The 18,748-nt window shown below is 44.2% G+C and overlaps 2 protein-coding genes across 4 annotated transcripts in view; one reads left to right on the top strand and one right to left on the bottom strand.

Annotated features, from left to right (window-relative positions):
* The window catches only part of KCNH3 (potassium voltage-gated channel subfamily H member 3), a 35,929-nt gene extending 29,391 nt beyond the window's left edge, over positions 1-6,538 (top strand). For both annotated transcript variants that reach the window (XM_051963593.1, XM_051963594.1), the window contains 5 exons: positions 2,545-2,762; positions 2,920-3,251; positions 4,638-4,741; positions 5,310-5,386; positions 5,580-6,538. In XM_051963593.1, the coding sequence (XP_051819553.1) occupies positions 2,545-2,762; positions 2,920-3,251; positions 4,638-4,741; positions 5,310-5,386; positions 5,580-6,176 (1,328 nt within the window). In that variant the 3' untranslated portion in view covers positions 6,177-6,538. The remainder of the gene's footprint in view (positions 1-2,544; positions 2,763-2,919; positions 3,252-4,637; positions 4,742-5,309; positions 5,387-5,579) is intronic.
* On the bottom strand, positions 6,533-18,483 carry MCRS1 (microspherule protein 1). Of its 2 annotated transcripts, none has more exons than XM_051963595.1 (15): positions 18,366-18,483; positions 16,962-17,069; positions 16,186-16,324; positions 15,612-15,750; positions 14,715-14,873; positions 14,415-14,524; positions 13,726-13,834; positions 11,495-11,633; positions 8,682-8,757; positions 8,203-8,231; positions 7,958-8,050; positions 7,608-7,690; positions 7,426-7,513; positions 7,065-7,192; positions 6,533-6,967 (listed from the first exon to the last, which is right to left on the bottom strand). In XM_051963595.1, exons 2-15 carry the CDS (start codon positions 16,969-16,971, stop codon positions 6,881-6,883), a joined length of 1,389 nt encoding a protein of 462 aa, XP_051819555.1. In that variant the 5' UTR covers positions 16,972-17,069; positions 18,366-18,483; the 3' UTR covers positions 6,533-6,880. The 2 variants fall into 2 exon arrangements, with proteins under 2 accessions (XP_051819555.1, XP_051819556.1); XM_051963596.1 differs by lacking the exon at positions 18,366-18,483 and adding an exon at positions 17,996-18,173.
* Positions 18,484-18,748: the final 265 nt, after the last annotated feature.

Raw genomic sequence — 18,748 nt, 5'->3', positions numbered from 1 at the left:
TTCATAAAAAAGAAATGCTTTTAAGGAGCTAAAGTCAGCGCAAGAACAAGGAGAGAGGCTTATCACATGAAAAATAGAGCATGATGGTTTTTACAACAAGAGAAAACAGACCAATCCACTTCTGTACTCTCTTCTCCATTAAAATGAGCCTCACATTGGAAAGTGGTAGAATTAATATTGCTAAGAGGAAAGTGGAACTCCAATAGAGTTGAGAGATAATAGGAGAGAATTTAGCAGCTTTAACTGATTCAAGACCAGATTATATTCCTGGACACTGAAAGAATAGGCACTTATGAACCCATTGTCAGGAAAGCATGATAATGACTAAGAATTACTGAGAGCAGGAGATGGGAAGATTTCCTAATATTAAAAAAAAAATGAACAGATTGTGAAAACTACAGACCAAATGAATTCTATGTTGATCCCTGACAAAATTCTAGGCAATTAAAAAAAAAAAGCACCTACTATGGTAGGCTTGTGAGTTGAGATACTACTTATGACAGGTTCTTGTATATGTTATTTGGTTCTGGGGATCCTGACTACTTAACAAGGATCTTTATCTTGTACTTTGGGGTTCTTTGGGGTGCTTAAAATTTAGATTAGGCTCATGTGTAGGATTGAGTTCAAAATGTGTTGGGGGAGATAGGAATAGAAAGATATGTTACATTGAAGTAGAAAGATAAAAGATTGTATTGTATACAAAGTAAATCACATATAGGACAGCTATTTTCTCTACCCAAAAGAAGTATTTGGGAGAAACAAGACCCACAAATGTGTATTAACTGAAAAACCTAAATGAGCAGCAACAAAAACATAACTGTAGGTCTCTTGCTCCTTAAAAGTTGGGACTTCAGTTCCGTCATAATATGAAGCAGTTTTTCAAACTTTTGAAGGGGCATTTTGTGTTTTACCACTGTCTAAACTGGCCTAGTGACCAATCCTTTCTGATTCAACTGTAATGCATTCTCCCCTCTGCTTCCCCTCCCCCCACCTCCTCGCTTTCCCTAGACCCTTCAATTGTCACAAAGTAATGGACCCAAGTATTTTCCATCATCCCAAAACAAATCAGAGGTAAACAAGAGTTTTCCTGGAAGTAGAAAGAGCAATTCAGCACAGCCTCCGTGGTATGGCCCCTGCAGAACTGGACTTATTCATGACTCTATAGGGTTTATTTTCTACTATGTCTGAAATAAATTATTGATCACTAGTTGTACTTGGCATGGACTTATTCAGAACAAGTCATACCAAGTCATTTTTCTTTTAGAGTTAGGTTATATCTGGATTTCAAGTAGGCATTTGACCAAGTTTCTCATAGCTTTATAAGATGAAGAAATCTGGGCTGAATAATAGTAAAGTTAGGTGGTTACATAGCAACCAACTATACCAAACCAGTGGAGTGAGTCTATCTTAGAGTAGGTCTGGTCAACATTTTGATGAACAATTTAGAGGAATATGTTTATGTACATATGTGAATATATATATGTATACATACACATAATGTATTATATGTATGTGAACACATGTATGTGTGTGCATATATATATGAGAAATTTGTGGTTGACACAAAACTGGAAGAGAGGATGGTTCATATCCATATCAGATTGCAGAATACCTCATTAGACTGGAACATCGTCTCCAAATCAAGATGAAACAATATAGACAAATATAAAGTTGGCACATAGGTGATTGTTTAAAAACTAGTCATATAAGATCGTGGAGGCTTGACTTGGTAGTCCTTTTCCATGAAAAAGAAGATAGAGCATTGAACATTGGCAGAAAGGTCTGTGTTCAAATTCAGCTTCAGATACTTAACTATGTGGCTCTAAGTTGCTTAACCTCTGTCTAACCAGTTTCTTAAAATTAAATCACATTTGTAAAGCACTTTGCAAACTTTCCCATGCTATATAAATGTTAGCTCTTATTTTTGAGAAGTATAAGTTTTAGGTGATTACAAGCTCAACATAACCATGACGAAAACAGTGGTAAAAGTTACAAGGAGACAGATTTCAGTTTGCTATAAGAACTTGCTAATCATTAGACTTGTCCAACAATGAAATGTTCTTAATACTTATGGGATAGGGAGCTTTCCATCACCAGAAGTGTACAAATATGACATCCAGTGATGCTGAAGTGAAGATTTATCTATTAGGAAGGAGGCTAAACTCTCACGAGATTTCTTCCAACTCCAAGATTCTATGAGTCTGTGTATGTTTCTACACTCTATACAACATCCTAGGTATATTAGAGGGATGAGGAGAGAAAAAAAGATGAGAAGGATATTAGGAGATGGAAATGATCTGGAGGCACAATGGAGCAGAGGCTGTGGCCCCATGTCTCACCTCCCCTTCTCTAGCCCTTATCTCTATAGTGATATCTATAGACAAAAAACCCCACAAAAGCCTACCTTGACCCAAGGGTGGTGTGCCATTACTCCTGAGGGATCCCAAGCCCCCCATATGTTTCCTTCTGCTGCTTCTGAGGTGATCTAACTGTTAAGGGAGGGGGCAAACTATGTGCCGCTCATTAGGGTCTTCCTTCTCCCAGGGAAGGGTGATCTGATTGGCTGTGAGCTGCCTCAAAGAGAACAGGTGATAAAGGCCAATGCTGATGTGAAGGGCCTGACGTACTGTGCACTGCAGTGCCTACAGCTGGCTGGACTCCACGAAAGCCTGGCGCTCTACCCTGAGTTTGCCCCGCGATTCAGCCATGGCCTCCGAGGGGAACTCAGTTACAACCTGGGGGCTGGTGCGGGCCATAATGAGGTAAAAGGCAGGGAGTAGATCCTAGGAAAAGGACAAAGGTAGAAGGACCATGGATCTGAAGGGTGGTGGGTGAGTGCCAGTCAGTGGTAGACCCGGGAGGTAAGGGAGTACCACTGGACATCAGCAGTCTTCCCACTTGTCATCCACCCACCTGTAGGGTGACACAAGCTCACTGAGTGGAGATAATACCCTGATGTCTACTCTGGAGGAGAAAGAGACAGATGGGGAGCCAGGGCCTACAGCCTCCCCCACCCCAGCTGATGAGCCTTCTAGTCCCTTGCTCTCTCCAGGCTGTGCCTCTGCCTCTTCAGCTGCCAAGCTGCTGTCTCCTCACCGAGTGGCCCTGCCAGCCCACCTGGGTGCCCGAGGACAGCTGAGCCAGGCAGGGGGAGCACAGCCTGAGCCTGCCCGTGCATCGCACTCTCTGGGCCTGGAAGGATTGAGGCTGCCTACCATGTCCTGGACTGCCCTCCCTGACCTGAGCCCTAGGTGAGTAGGGCCGCCATATATGGTCCCTGGGGCTTGTTGGGGAAATAACCCAAAACAGTAGATGGACAGGGGGCATGACTCCTACTTATGATGGGGTATCCCATACAGTTTAGTCTAGCCAGGAAACATAGTAGGGTGAAAAGCATTTTGAATTTGGAACCAGAAGCCCATCTCTGTTATTACCTATGGGAAAATTTTAAAATTCTGTATTTTAGCCAAAATCTGTCAAAGGCAAAGTTCAGAAACATTTCTTTTTCCCAAGCAACTTCCAACTTACATTTGACAGTCATATTAAACTATGGAAAACCAAGGTATATCATTTAAGTTGTTTTTGCTTTACCAAATAGAATTGGTAATTGTAATGATGGCACATAATATTGCCCTTGGGTAAGAGCCAACTTCCTGGAAAACACATGTTCCTTCTTTCACTCAGAGCCAGGTGTAAACAAAAGGGTGACTTCTCTTTATTTGGTTCTACTACCTATGGTTAACAGCGACACATTGTCTTCATTTAATATTCATTGGTTCTGATGTCTTTGAGAAAATGCACATTATCAAATGAGATATTTTGTAAAGCACAGAGGTGCTTAATAAATCCCTCCCTTCCTTCCTTTTTCCATATAGTCCCTAATTCTAGGGAGTCAAAAAGGTTAAGAATATCAGACCAAAGACAATTTTACATCATTCAATCTTAATTGATTTTTATAATACAACAAAGACCTTCATGTTACTTGCTTTCACATACTTATGTAACAATGATCAAATGCTATCTATGGGGCCATCTTGTTCTTGATCCTGTGGGAACAAGGGAGGTTCTACAAAGGAAGAAAAATCTGGGAGGTTGAGGATTTTGGACCAGAGTGTGATGACTGCGCTAGCACCCAGGACACTCCAGACTAGTCAGAGTCAGGATAAACAAAAGTCCGTCTTTATTCTTGGTCTTGGACTCAGGATTGAACAGGATGGAAGCAGAATCTCCGAGACCGCCTTCCCTCTTGTCTACCACTGAGAGTGTCTCTCACTAATCTTACTCCATCCCTTAGTCCCTCCTACAATCCTCTGTATATATCAATCATTGAGCCAGCACAGGATAGTGGGAAGGATCATTTTCCAAGCATATGCCCATAGAGTATTGTCCAATCAGTAGTTAGTCTCAAGCGCTCAGCAGTCCTGACCTCAGTGCATCAACCCAATAGTTTCAGCCCTGTACAATTTTCTTACTGTTTTGAGTAGATCAGTCCTGTCTTCCTAATGAGATTGTCATTTTCCAGTGGACAAAGCATCTTTTCTGACATCTTATATACTCCACAGCTCTTACCAAATAGGTACCGAGCATACAGTTAAGGAACAGAAATTTATTAATTGTTCTGAAAACTGGGTCCACAGGATCGTGGATGGCATCGAAGATGGCTATGGATCTGACCAGCCAAAATTCACCTTCCGTGTGGGACAGCCTGGTCCAGAATGCAGGAGTCCCTCCCCAGGTCCAGGTATGGGGCTGAGTGGGAAATGGGACCATAGGTTAGGGGTCTCTCCTCTCTTGCCAAAGCTGTGAGCCAGCCCTAAAACTGGCAGGGAAGTGGTTCTTGTATGTATGGTCTTCGCCAGTTATCTCTGCCGTGGGGTTGCTATCTGGAGAATTATCTATTGCCGTGGGGCTGTGGGAGAGAACTAGATTTGATCAGAAGTGGAACATGGCGGCAGAAGGAAGTTGGTCAGATTTAGGGGACTACATTTGGAGTTGGAAAGGACCTTGGAGTATGGTTGGTAGTTATTCTTCCATCTTTCTGACACCCCCAATTGGCGAAGAAAATCATGGTAGTGAAGAACATTAAGGGAAAATCTTTTTCATATTGAGATCCTGCTTGAAAACAGGGGCAAGGATACCCGAGTGTTTTCATAGTTGATCAGATGGGAGGTGGATTGGGTTTGTGCCTCCCTGCCAGGATGGTGGTGGCAGTTCTGTCCTCCTGCGCTCTAGGGCAGACTAGGGTCCAGCTCTTTTTGCCCTTCCCCTTTTTGCCCTTCTACTTCTCCCCTCAACCTCCTCCCCAACAGAGAGCGGCCTGCTCACCATCCCCCTGGCACCCAGTGAGGCCAGAAGCTCGGATACACTGGACAAGCTGCAGCAAGCGGTGGGTGAGGGGGAGAAGAGAGAAGGTGGCTGGGGAGGGGAGGGAGAGGCTACTCCTCACATCACTAGAATTTCCATCAAGTGGAAGGGGCAGTGCCTGTCACTATGGTAAAGGGAGACAGGGGAACAGGGAGGGGAGGGAGGTTATGACCCAGCTGTTTCACTCTGACCCCTTCATCCCCACCCCTAAGCAGGTGGCTGAGCTGTCGGAACAGGTACTCCAAATGCGTGAAGGGCTACAGTCCCTTCGACAGGTGGTGCAGCTCTTCTTGTTGCCCCAAGGGGAGGGGCTTTCCCCCAGGGCAGGAGAGAGTCCTTGCCCATCAAGGGGGTCAGGACTACTGCAGCCCCTCTGTGTGGACACTGGTACCCCTTCCTACTGCCTGCAGCCCTTGGCTGAATCCTTCCTCAGTGGAGCTTGTCCCCGACACCAGCCAGGCCCCTCACCTCTCACAGCTCCCTGGCCTTGGGGTCCTCCGGCCTCCCAGAGTTCTCCCTGGCCCCAGGCCACAGCTTTCTGGACCTCTATGTCAGATTTGGAGCCTCCAGGCTCTGAACTCGGCCCTGTGCCTAGCACAACTGCCTCCCCACCACCCATTGATGAGCTGGCTGGGGAAGGGCCTCAGGAACCCCCTTCATGCCAAGCTGAGGAAACTAGCACTGGGGAACCACCACCAGGGCCTAGCAGCCTATCTCTGACTTGGGATCCCCACAGCCTAGAGATGGTGTTGATCGGCTGCCATGGCTCCAGCACTGTCCAGTGGTCCCAGGAGGAAGGGACCGGGGTCTGAACTGTTCTACCACCCAGGACGCAGTGTTGTCCCATCAGACTGCTTACCCTAACCCTCCCAGGTGGAAGGAAGGGGGTGGCAGGTGCCACATAGACCCATCATCCTTCCCATTTCTGACCTTGTGTAGGGCAGTAAAGGCCCCACCCCCACCCACCAGTTCAGGATTTAGGGCCCAAGGGACAAGAGACTAGGGGCAAAAAACAGCTGCTCCCTTGGGGTTCCTGGTTTGCTCCCCTTCTTCGTTTCCCCTCTGCAGGCTGGAGGGGTGAAATCCCTGTGTTTCCCGCATGTACCATTAAATGTAACTATCATGTCCCTGTTCCCAATGCTTTTTTTAAAAACAATAAAAGAAATCATTTGGAGCTTGGTGCTTTATTTACAAAAGGGGAAAAAGTCTGTCAGGGAGAGGAAGACTCTTGGGTAGAATCTGGAACTGACATTGCTGAGAGAACGAGATGCTGGGTCCCAGCTCAAATTAGAATACTATCTCCCTCCTACTGTGGGAGTCAGGATTTCTTCCCAAATGAACTCCTTCCTTCCCTCCCTCCCTCAGGGCTCGAATCAACCCACATCTGGAGCTTTAGCTTTAACATCCAGAGGATAGAAGAACTTTCTGAAGAGCTTTCTCTCCCAGACTAGCATGGCTATTGAGAAACAAAGAGAGCTCTGAGCCCAGAAAGGAGCTGGCTGGCTCGTGCTCTCTCTCACTGTGGAGTTATCTTGGCAGCTTCAGCTCGAATGAGGGTGATGAGGTCCTGGTTGATGAGGAAGACAAATCGCAGGCTGGCGATCTGTAAGCAACACAAGAGGTCATTCTTAGGGCTTCAGGTAGTGAAACAAAGGATCCCTCAGTAACCCCAAACCCCTTCTCTAAACCCCACAACTCACTTCCACCACCGAGTTGTTGCTGAGCCGCCACTTGGAGCCACAAAGGACGGGCCGACCATCTATGTAGATTGGTCGTCTACCCTCATTGGCAATGAAAAAGTCACCGTTATTCTTTAGCTTGATGACACCTAAGGAAAGATGCGGGGGGAGAGGTAGAGAAAGGACAGGCCTGGAAACTTCATTCTCCCTTCCCTCCCCCAGTTTTCCAGAAGCAATTTCCTCAAGGAACAAAAGACTCCCAGGTTCTCAAGCCTCCCTACCTTAGATCAGGCAAGACCTAAATAAATCAAAAATGAGTTTCTGGGACTAGGAGATAGGGTACTTGAGAGGCCTTTCTGCTTGGCCCCTTCTCTGGGGGTACCTTGCTTTCGGGAGATCTTCCAGGCTGGACCCTCCAGGGATAGATCCACATCAATCTGGTTGTCCTTGGTAGCTCTGCCCAGGGTAATCTGAGGAAACAACAAGAACAGAGGCTGCCAATCAAGCTACAGAGGAGGAGAAGGAGAGAGAAAAAATGAAATGGAGCAAGTGAGAGTTCCTTACCTCCCTAGAACGCATCAGGTATCGCACCATGCGTCCACGCAGCACTGCCAGGGTTTGGTTATCAAAGTCTGGAGAACTCATTCCTGGGGAAGGAGCAGGGCTGAAGAAGAGTCTGCCTCTGCAGGAAAACCCTGTCCTTAACTCCTTCTAGACCACATAGGAAATCACTGGCTCATGCTGTCTATTCTGCAAGATGATTCAGATGCCCAAAGAGCAAGGGGCACAATGCAGTTTACTTGAATAAGAGGTGCTCAGAGACAGAGGGAATGGCCCTCTGATATTGGGAGGAGAAAAAGTCTAAGCTACCTTAGGAGTGGTAGGACCAATGGGAGGGAAGGAGACATCCTCACCTGTGATGCTATCCACCAACACCTGCCACTTGTGCAGCTCCTGCTCCAGCTGCCGAATCTCCCGCTTCTGCCGTCTATCAGCAACTGTAAGCTCTGAGGAGGAGGGATGGGCGGTGAACCCCAAAGTTCCCCTTTCATGTCCTGTTGCAGGTTGCCACAGGTTGCTGGATTTCACACCAGCATTCTCTATAGCCTCCCTCCCCCCCCGCTTCCCTGCCCTCAGCCCCAGAACATCGGCCACTCACCATGCTCCAGCACCTCATCCCGCATGTCCCTAAGTGGTATGGAGAGAGAAATGGGTTAGATCTAGGCCCCAAATCATACAGCTCATCCCTTGAACAGTGGGTTTTTTGGGTAGTATAGATCCAGCCTGGGATATTAAGGCTGCAGTGTGAAGCCAGGACACAACAGCAATCCACTTCACTCAATAGGAACCCAGAAGCTATTGCTTCTCAAGCTACTCCAGCTTGAGAACTCTTTCCCTTATCGCTTTTTTTTTTTTTACCCCTTTCCTCCTTGATTTTGGCTAATCCCATCTACATTCATAGTCTGATACCACAGCCTTACTGGGGGAGAGGAATGAAGGACCTGGCTCAGTTCTTAGTATCTTTCAGCATAGGGAAGTGAATGACAACCCAAATTCCCAAACACGCTGGTGTGATGGGCAAGTAAAAGTCTGACCCAACACAAAAGATGCAGACTCTCCACATTCCCAACTGCTTACTTGAGTTTGCTGTCATCGATCAGATCCTCAGCATCGGAGAAATTCAGCACTTGGTCCCCCTTTGGCAGCGGCTGCACTGAATGGAGAACAGAGAAAATGATGAGATAAACAAATTATGTGAATAACATAAAGAATACCATTTCAAGAGTGTATGCATAATAATTATGGTAGTGTGAAGAGAAAGGGAAAGTTTATATGCCTCATAGAAAGGAGGTGATACCCTAACTTTATATAACACCCAATGTGCCCTAGAATTACCCTCTTAGTCCCAGGTACCAGTGTAAAGTGTAAAGACAGAGGTGGGTAAACCTATGAAATGGGCACATGAAAAACATTTAGGTAACTTCTATTAGATCAAAAAACTCAATCCTCTAGAGTGACACATCCAGGATTGTTTAGAGAGGCCTAGGACAGATTTCAGATTTTTTCTTAAAAGAAACAGGGCAATGGGAACTAGGCCAAAGAAAAAGGGGATTGCTGCCATCAGAATACAAACATATTAGCTAAATGAAAAGATTTAAGAGGTAAAAAAGAAAAAGGAAAGGGAGAGAGGAAAGAGGTATTATCAACAAATTATACTTAAGTGTGGATCATACGACAGCTTTACACTCCCAGGGGATAGTTTAAAACATGCTAGCAACAAACTATTTCTCAAAAAGTAACTAGGCATGAAAACATCAAGGCAAAAATTGCACTTTTAAAGTGATATTTAGATTGCAATGGAATACTACTTACTACAAACTACAAGGAAGATGGGTTCTGAAAAACTAGGGAAGACTTAGATGAACTGATACAAAGTGAACAGAACCTAGAGAACATAGAGTTGATCAACTGTGAAAAACTTAGCTAGTCTGAATGAGGCAATGATCAAAAAAAACTGCAAAGGACTCCCAGTGAAAACTCTTATCCACCTCTAGAAAGACAACTCAAGTGTAAAACGTATTGTTTTTCTATTTTTGTTTTTTGCAACATAATACACAAATATTTTTGCTTCCCTTCACATGTGTAATGTGTATCATATTGCTAGCCTTCTCAACGGGTGGGAAGAAGCTGGAGGGAAGGAGATAATTTCAAACTCAAAAAAAAAAAAAAAAAAAAGGAATGTTAATAAAAATGCTATTTAGAGTAATTGTTAATAACTAAATTTATACAAAATAACTTTCAAGCTAGTAATGATCTTGAAAATAAGTGATAAGCCTGAGTTTTTTGCTCTAATGGCAAAAATAAATTTTATGCTGCCTCAGTTCTTTATGCTTCCTAAAGTATTTATGCAGTTGAACTGAGGAAGAACCAGGAAGCTAAGTTAGATCATACCCAAGAAAAGGATAGCTGTCATTTGATTTGATTTCAGGATTTATTACAAGGCCAAGCTCTAACAAAGATCAGCATCTTAAGAGAAAGCCTTCTATAGGAACTTTTCAACACCTAGAGACAGCTATGCTAGACAGATGGGTTAGGGAGGTACAGAACAACAATGGATGTTAATTAATGTGGTTGTGATACTTAATCCTCCAAATCACTATACAAGCAAAGGGCTATATTACATCTTGTTTTACAGTCCAGTAAACATGATATAATAAGATATATACAAGTGTGTGCTAATTTATTAACGTGAAAGCACATTCTTCCTTTAGTAAACCACTAAAGTGTTAGATGGCATATGCATATATGTCCTTCTTTCATCAGGTGTTACTTTAAGCATATATCCTTCATAATAATCAGAGTTGGGAGGGACCTTAGAGCTCCTCTGGTCCAGCCCTCTTCATTTTACAGAGAAGGAAACTAAGGCACAAAGAGACAAAATGCTTTGCTCAAGAACTAGAATGACTGGCTAACATGACAGAAAAGGAAAATGACAAATGCTGGAGGGGCTGTGGGAAAAAAATCACACTAATGCAGAGTTGATGTGCTGGCTATGAACTGGTCCGACCATTCTGGAGAACAATTTGGAACTATGTTCAAAGGACCACAGATCTGTATTCCAAGATCAGAGAAAAATGAAAAGAACCACAGGTACCAAATGTTTATAGCAGCTCTTTTTGTGGTGGAAAGAACTAGAAACTGAAAGGATGACCATCAATTGGAGAATGGCTGAACATGTTATGGTACACAACTCTGATAGAATACTTTCATGACCTAAGAAGTAAGGAGCAGAATGATTTCAGAAAAACTAAGAAGGTCATATGAACAGGCAAAGTGAGTAGAATAAGAATAATGTTGTACAAAGTAACAACCACACTGTAACAATCATCTGGGAAATAAATAGCTACTTTTAAGACAAATCAGAACCATGATGAAAAATGCTATTCAGCTTCAGAGAGAAAACTGATAAATTCTGAGTGCAGACTGAAGCATACTTTTTTCACTTTGTTTTGTCTGTGTATTTTCTTTTGCAACATGGATAACATGGAAATGTTTTGCATGACATCACATTTATAATCACTAACCTATCACTAGTCTACTCAATGGGGGAAAAGTAGAAAGGAGAGAGAATTTGGAACGCAAAACTTTTTAAAATGAAGGTTAAATTTTTTTTTCATATAATTGAGAAGTATCTTAATGAAAACATTAAATTATGCCTACTTTGGTAATAAATGACTGACATAACAGGGGGAGTCAGAATTTGAACCCGGGTCCTCTAATTTCCATCCATATTTTGGGCAGTCTGTGGGTCACTCTGCTGTGCTGATGCCAAGACTGACTTTACATAGGGTGCATGGGTATTCCAAAGCAGCTCCTGCAACTCCTCCCATCACATCAGCAGCCTCATCTCCAACAGGGCTGCACTTCTCCTCCTCAGTGCAGCCAGTTACCTGTCTGGTCTTCTAGGAGATAGTACTGCTTCATGAGCTGCCAGTGACTCTGCAGGGCCTTGGCTGTGCGGGACAAGTAGAAGGCATCAGGGTGTCTGTGTAGCAGGTCTTGGAAGGTCTCCAGGGAGGGCTGACTGGCCTACAGAAACAAGGACCACATTGTACCCAAAGAAGTCTGAGATTCCCTCCCCCACCAACACAGGGAAGGGGAAAAGAATAGGATTCAAAGAAGCTGGTTCTGATTTGAACCAGAACATCCCCAAAGGCCCCATCAAAGTGTCTGTCAGAGCTGGAAGAACTGTTGCTGAGAACATGTCTACCCATGTCATTGACACTCAAATCTACATAGTCTGTACTGGTTGGGAGAAGCACTATACCACACACACACACACACACACACACACACACACACACACACACAAAATGTGTGTGTATACATACAGAGTGATGAAAGATTAGACTTGTTCTGCTTCAAGGAGGAGAAGTTGCTAAAGTAAATTTTTGGCTCAACATATTCAGGGAAAACAAATCCTAATTATGAGAACTATCTACAAGTAGAATGGTTTGCTTTGAAAAGCAACGAGTCCCCAGGATCTTCAAGAAGCTGGAGAGCCCCTCATTTGGTTAGCAACATTCCATTCAGAGATGGATTCTTAAGGTTCTTTCTGATCTCAAGATCCTTAGGTGATTTTCCAATTTTTGCTTTGCCCCCACTTTATCATGAGCTCAGCTGTCACTTCTGAACTCATTTCAACTTAGTTTCTGTCCCCATACACAAACTGGACTAAAATAAAAGTCACCAATGAGCTCTTTATTGCTAAAACAATGATAGCCTTTTCTTTACCCTTATCCTTCTCTTCTCTAGCATTTGATAGTTGAGAACTCCTTTTCCCTTTGAGTTTTTGTGAGTTTTCTTCTGAAGATTCTGAGCTTTCTTCTGAAGGTTCTCTTCCTCCCTGATCAATTCTCAGTTTATTCTGCAAAACACTTGGCCATGACCCCTTCTTGCCCCCTACTCTCCTGCTTCCTGCTGGCCCTCTACCCCCTACCCCAACACACATACAATCTGCTATGCTTGAAGATGCACCAAGGTTCATTTCAGCACCCTCTCTTTTCTCTCGGTAATCTCAATTTCCATGGATTCAATTATTATCTCTACGTAGACAACTAATAAGGCTGTCTCTTCAGTTCCAATCCCACATCTCTAGCTGCTTCCTGGACATCTCCACCTGATGTTTCATGGGCAACACAATATGTTCTCTCTCTATGTGTGTGTCTGTGTGTGTTTAATAGGCCATACAACATGATGTAAAAAATATATATATATATACCCATCTTTCTTAACTAATAACTTGCCAATTTTTGCAGGTCACACAATATTCTTCTGGTTGCTCAGATTCCCAACTTAACAGTTTAATTGGAATTCTTCATTCTGATTCACCTCCCGAATTCAATCAACTGTCAATTCGTACCAGTTCTATTTAAAAATATTTTGCAAATGTCTTTATCCCCTCTCACAATGCTACTATTCTAGTTCAAATCTCTATTACCTTTAGCCCTTTAGCCTGGATTGCTGCAATAGCTCCTAATTTATTTTCCTACTTCCAATCTCTCCCAGTCCATCTATCCAAACAAAGCTATCAAACTGATTTTGCTAAAGCATAAATCTGACAATGTCATTTCCCTATTCAAGCAGATTCAATGGGTCCCTCTTTGCCTTTAAAATAAAATACAAATTGTTCTGTTTGCCATTTAAAACCTATCACAATTGGAATGCAAATTTGTTCAAGGCTTAACACACCAATTACTTGATCTGATGCACTCTAATTTCCAGCCAAGCTCCTCCCACTACATGACATTCTGTTTTTTCATGTCTGGAATGCTCTCCCTCACCTCTGCCTCTTGGAATCCCTTGTTTCTTTCAAAGATCAGCTCAAATGTCACTTTCTTCAAGAGGCTCTTTCAGATTCCCCCAGTTATTAATGTCTTTTCAATAATTTTGTATATGTCCTATACTTAGCTTTTTTTTACACATCCTATATCTTTCCCAAGTAGAACATAAAATCTTTAAGAGGAGGGACTGGTCTTACTTTTATTTATATTACTAATACCTGCCACAAAGCATGTGCTTAATAACTGGTCAAGGTACAAGTTCAATTCTATCCAACACCTTCCCCTCCCACGAACTCCATCTGCTTTCTCCCTCCCTCAGGAGTGGCCCCTTATCTTACCGATCCCACTTTGCTTAGAAGCTGCTCCTCAGCTTTGCTGAACAAAGCCTTACTCTGTATAGCTGCAATGGCCTCTGGGTGTAGCTGCCTCATTGCCTGACAAGCCAACCTGGAGGGGAAAAAAAGGAAGAGGAATGGGGATTAGGGAGGGAAGAAGAGCTCTCTGTAGTTCTTATCTTAGTATCCAATGGCCATCAGAATCCAAATTCTAGGTGCTAGACTCTATTTAAAGTAAGCAACCTTTCCATTCCTGAAGCAAACAGCTTTTAAGGAAGATGACCAAAGCACTAACCTCCTTTCACAGCACTGACCTCCTCTCACTTTACAAATAAAGAAATTGATGCCCAGAGAAGCTAGATGGCTTGGTCAAGGATTACCCAGATAATTAGTGGGACCAATGAAACTAAGATTTATATCTTCCAACTTTTAATCCAGTTCTCTTGCTTGTCTTGAAGAGAGCAAGTTGAGGTCACATTCAATGTGTTCCCAGAGACTAGAAAGATTCAAAGTGAAGAATTTCTCCACAATGGAAACTAACTGCCTAATTTGATCATTTAATTCTAAAAAAGTATAAGGAATAAGGATATCAGAAAGGTGATCTAGGAATCCTTCCTCCTAATCATCGCAAGGCAGAAAAACAGCTCCCATGTCCCTGACCCCTACCCATGTCTATACCATATCATACTCACTTAGAAATGACAGGATCATACAGCAAGGCATACCAGCGCTCCTGGACCTCCCGAAGGGTGAAGCGGCAGCTAAATTTCACACCCAGGTGAACTGATGTCAGGTCATTGGTCTGCAAGGCCCCAGAAGGTAGTTACTGGAAGAATTTTAATCAGGGAAGAGATCTCTTCCTACTATAGTTCCCATTTTGTCCTTGGAATAGTCAGACAGCAGGCTAATCTGCATGAATTCGCCTGGATCTGGCTTGGGGTGAGGTGGGGGTTGGAAAAGGGCACAGGTGACAAACCATGTGGTAGTGATACCTGCAGTACAGCATTGATGAGCAAGAGATCATCTGCAGGCTTCCAGCGGCCCAGGTCCTTGGTCACCTGTAGTGGCTGCTTGCTTTTCTTCATGCGCTTAGTGAGGCCAGGGGCAGGGGCTGGACTGGGTGGTACTGGTGTGCTCAATGCTTTGGATACCTAGGAAGTTGGGAGTGGGCTGAGTGTGGCTGGGGATTGAGAGAGGGAGTGGGGCTATCTTGACTAGAAGAGAATAAGTGCACACCAGGTTGGGCTTTTTTCTGTGGTATTCTCCCCTCAAATAGACCTGAACTAAGCCTAACATCACAGAGGAAGTCCAGAGAGCAAGCAGTTACTCCATATTTTATTACTTTTCTCCCCAGTTTCTATGCCCTTGAGGGGAGAAAGCAGTCCTTGACAGCACAGGGTCTGCTGTCTGCTGATGATGGTTCCGTTCCTACACTCATCATAACTGCCAGGAGCATGCTACCTTTGGCACAGTGCCCAGGGCCAGAGCAATGCCACCTGGAAATTGTTTTTACACCCTAACACTGCTGGGAACAGGCTGCCTGTTCCAAGAATAAATACATGCTTAGTGCCTCCTACACAGGATGCTATACAAGATGAGTGGGAAGGAATGGGAGAGGGGGTGAGGGGGAAAGAGGGAAAGGAAGGGGAGAGCAAGGAAGGAGAGGGTTCTGGGTAAGGATATGGATTTGAAAACATGGATAGTAGGAAGCAACCAAACTACACAGGAGTTCGAGCTGGGGTGGAATGTTCCTAGCTCTCATTCTTCAGCTCCCTCCTCCCCCCCAAATAATATGTAGCCTTCTATCTGAAGGTAAAAGACACCTACAAAGAACCAGCTCTTGCACTATCAATACGACAGTGAAGGACGTCCCCAGGCTTTTTCCTCACCTTCTTCTTTTCACTGGAAGAAGGCTCACTCCCTGAGCAACGCCCAGGTTCCACTCCAGTGGGACCCTTGGCCCGAGTGGATGATTTCGCCAAGCTGCTCTCCACCAACTCATCATCAAATTTCTTCCTTTTGATGAACCTGAAAAGAATCTGCCCCAGTTATCACCTCCTTACCTTCACATCTGGCACTTTCTTCCTGTAACCTCAAATCATGAAGGAGATAGAGGTTAATGGATCCAAAAGCCATTCACTTCAAGAGCTGGGAATGGGGTTTGGTAGGATATTTACTGGCCTCCCCTATGACGCCTCCACAGGGAGATCAGTGAATCTTTCTTTCATCTTTTACTATACAGATGATGCTTTTAAAAGGACAGTGTCTCTCATCCTTGTTATCAGCACATATAGTTTGGTAATGGAGGAAAAGGAACTTGGGCCTATGCCAATCCCCTAACCCCAGACAGTCTCATGTATTGTGATTCATTCTCTTGTTGGAAATGTATGAGTGAGGGGAAGAACTGGGAGCTCTGTGTGCCACCGATAGCCTCCCTGCTCTAATCCCAATAACCATTACTACCTGGAAGAACTTCTCCGCTTGGGAATAGTGCCCAAGGCTTGGGAAGAGCTTCGTTTCTGCCCGGCCAATGACTCCTCATCTTCTGAGCGGCTGGCAGGGCCAGATGCCATCAGAGATGAATCTAACAGTCCCTGAGGATCTGGAGGAAGAGGGAATGAAAGATCTAATTTCATATGCCACATAGGACATTTACCTCTCAGCAGAAGAGGACCCTTCTCCATAATGATTTTGCCTTCTTTTCCCCTATTCCTTAGATATCCGAATGTTTAATACACTTTTAGAAGTTCTTGAAGATGAGGACTAGATCTTCAAATTCTGCAGTCCTTCTGATATCACATTATATTGTACATGAAATGCTCAAGTCAGAATTTAGTTTTTTTGTTTGTTTGTTTGCTCTGCTGAGGCAATCAGGGTTAAGTGACTTGTCCAGGGCCAGACAGCTAGGAAGTGTTAAGTGTCTGAGGCCAAATTTGAACTTAGGTCCTCCTGACTTCAGGCTGGTGCTGTATCTACTGTGACACCTACGTGTCCTTCAAGTCAGAATATGGACACCAACAAGGGATTCTAGGCAAAAATTTATCTCTCACCAAAATGTGACTGAAACAGGAAGTGCATTTCCATGGAGTCAAATGTGACCCCTGCTGTATGATAAGGAGGGGATGAGATAGGAAAGATGTGATATTTCATTAAGACTGAGAAAATTGTGGCATATATGGATGGGAAGTTAAGACTTATAAATAAGTCAGGGGAGCTGATCTGATCTGAACTGATACTACCTTTGTCCATTCTTCCAGTCTCTTAAAGCCAAACCAAAGGGATTGGAAGAGTCCCACAGGTTCATCCAAGGCTTCAAATAGGGTGAGTTGAGAGGCTGAGAAGGAAGTCTGCAAAGAAGAAAAGTAAATCCTCAAGATAAAAGTTTCCTGACTAATCAGTCCCCACCTCCCTTCCCTAAACTAGCTGCCATCCTAGCTCCAAATTCTCTGTGGATAGAAAAGGACTGGGATCCTCATTTGCTAAATCATCTTTCCATCATGTCAGCATTTCTGCCAGCTAGAAATAGCTCTCTAGAATTCTGTGGAAGAACAAGGATACATTGTATATGTAGAGGTAGCCAACTGAATTAAAAGCAGCTTACCACCCCATTATTGCCTCTCCTATGTAAGGCTGTTTTATTGCCACCTCCACCATAAGGCAGACAGAAGTTAAAAGGTGATGAAACCTTTCAAGTGCTCTATTGGCTCTGTTCTGGAGCTCTGGTAAAAGATTTTGGGGATAAAGAATGCTGATGCTCTTGCCTACAGATGAAGCTCTTGGGATTTTCTGTAGCTCTCAATCCCCCCAGGTCTTCCTTTCACCCAGGGTTCTCTACTTCCCTTCACCAATATGATGTCTGATTTAGAGCTAGAAGGAACTGAAGGGATGATCTAATTCAACCATTTAATTTGAAAGATGAATAAACTCTGGTCCAGGGAGAGCTTGCCCAAGATCGCAAGTGACCAGAAATTAGGTTCAGAGCACAAGTCCTGTCCATTGCACCACAATGCCACACGGGACAAATTTGGGGCTGGCAATTTTTGGAAAGGACTGAAACTCCCTCTCCTCAAGCTTGACGCAGTAGTTAAAGATAATGATTTAAAAAAGAAAAAAAGAAAAAGCGAGGGGCCAAATATCATTATGTACAGCTGGGAGAGGAGTGGAAAGAGTTAGGCGCCGAAAGAGTGGATTAGCCCAAGACTTTCCCTCCCAGGATCCCCCCAAGTTGCCACGCCCTCTGAATCCCCCAGTTCCCCTAATTCCCCATCCTCACCCATAGCTCCGGGGTGCAACAGAGCGAAGGTGGGGAGTAAGGAGAGGAACGTTTATTTTTTCGTGGGCTAGCAAGGACCTCCTCGAAAACTGCTCAAAATCAGGTGAAAAGAAATTCACCTATCTGGGTTGTCACTATCAGCCAGGGGTCTCAGCCCCGAGGGGGCGTGGGAAGGCCACTGAGTTTACCACCCCACCCCCGGGCAAGAGGAGTTTGCGCATGCGTACCCTCTCTCGCGGCTCAATGATATGAGCGCATGCGCAAATTTTCGGGGCGCTACCAGGGCGGGCCCCCAAACTTATGAGGGAAAGTATATCTCGTTTGCTGTCAAGATTCTCAGAATCAAATCATGGGGCGAGGGGAGTCTCACCATTCCTGGGCTGCCGACTCCAAAGCAGTATTTTCCGCGGCGACGGCAGCAGCCGCAGGGCCTCAACCGACTTTCGGTAAATACTTCCAATTCCGGGTCTTGGGAGAGGACGCGTATTCTCTTCCGGTTCGTTATAGGAACACTTCCTGTACCAAATAATAGTGCGAGAAGAGGAAAGAAGAGAGATATGGTGGCGGCCATGTTCCTAAGGTCGTCGCCATCTTGGTAAAGGTGAATAATCCCCGCTTCCTGTTAATTTTGGGAACAGCAGAGAACAGTAAAGTAGCCCCACCTAGGACATTTGCTTTTTCATCTATCCCTGAACATTTTTCAGCCACGGGGAAAGAGGATTGGGAAGCAAGAGAGGGTGACCGTATGGCAAA

The sequence above is a fragment of the Antechinus flavipes genome, chromosome 5 (assembly GCF_016432865.1).
Source record: "Antechinus flavipes isolate AdamAnt ecotype Samford, QLD, Australia chromosome 5, AdamAnt_v2, whole genome shotgun sequence".
NCBI lineage: Eukaryota > Metazoa > Chordata > Mammalia > Dasyuromorphia > Dasyuridae > Antechinus > Antechinus flavipes.
This window is presented reverse-complemented; position numbering and strand designations above follow the sequence as displayed.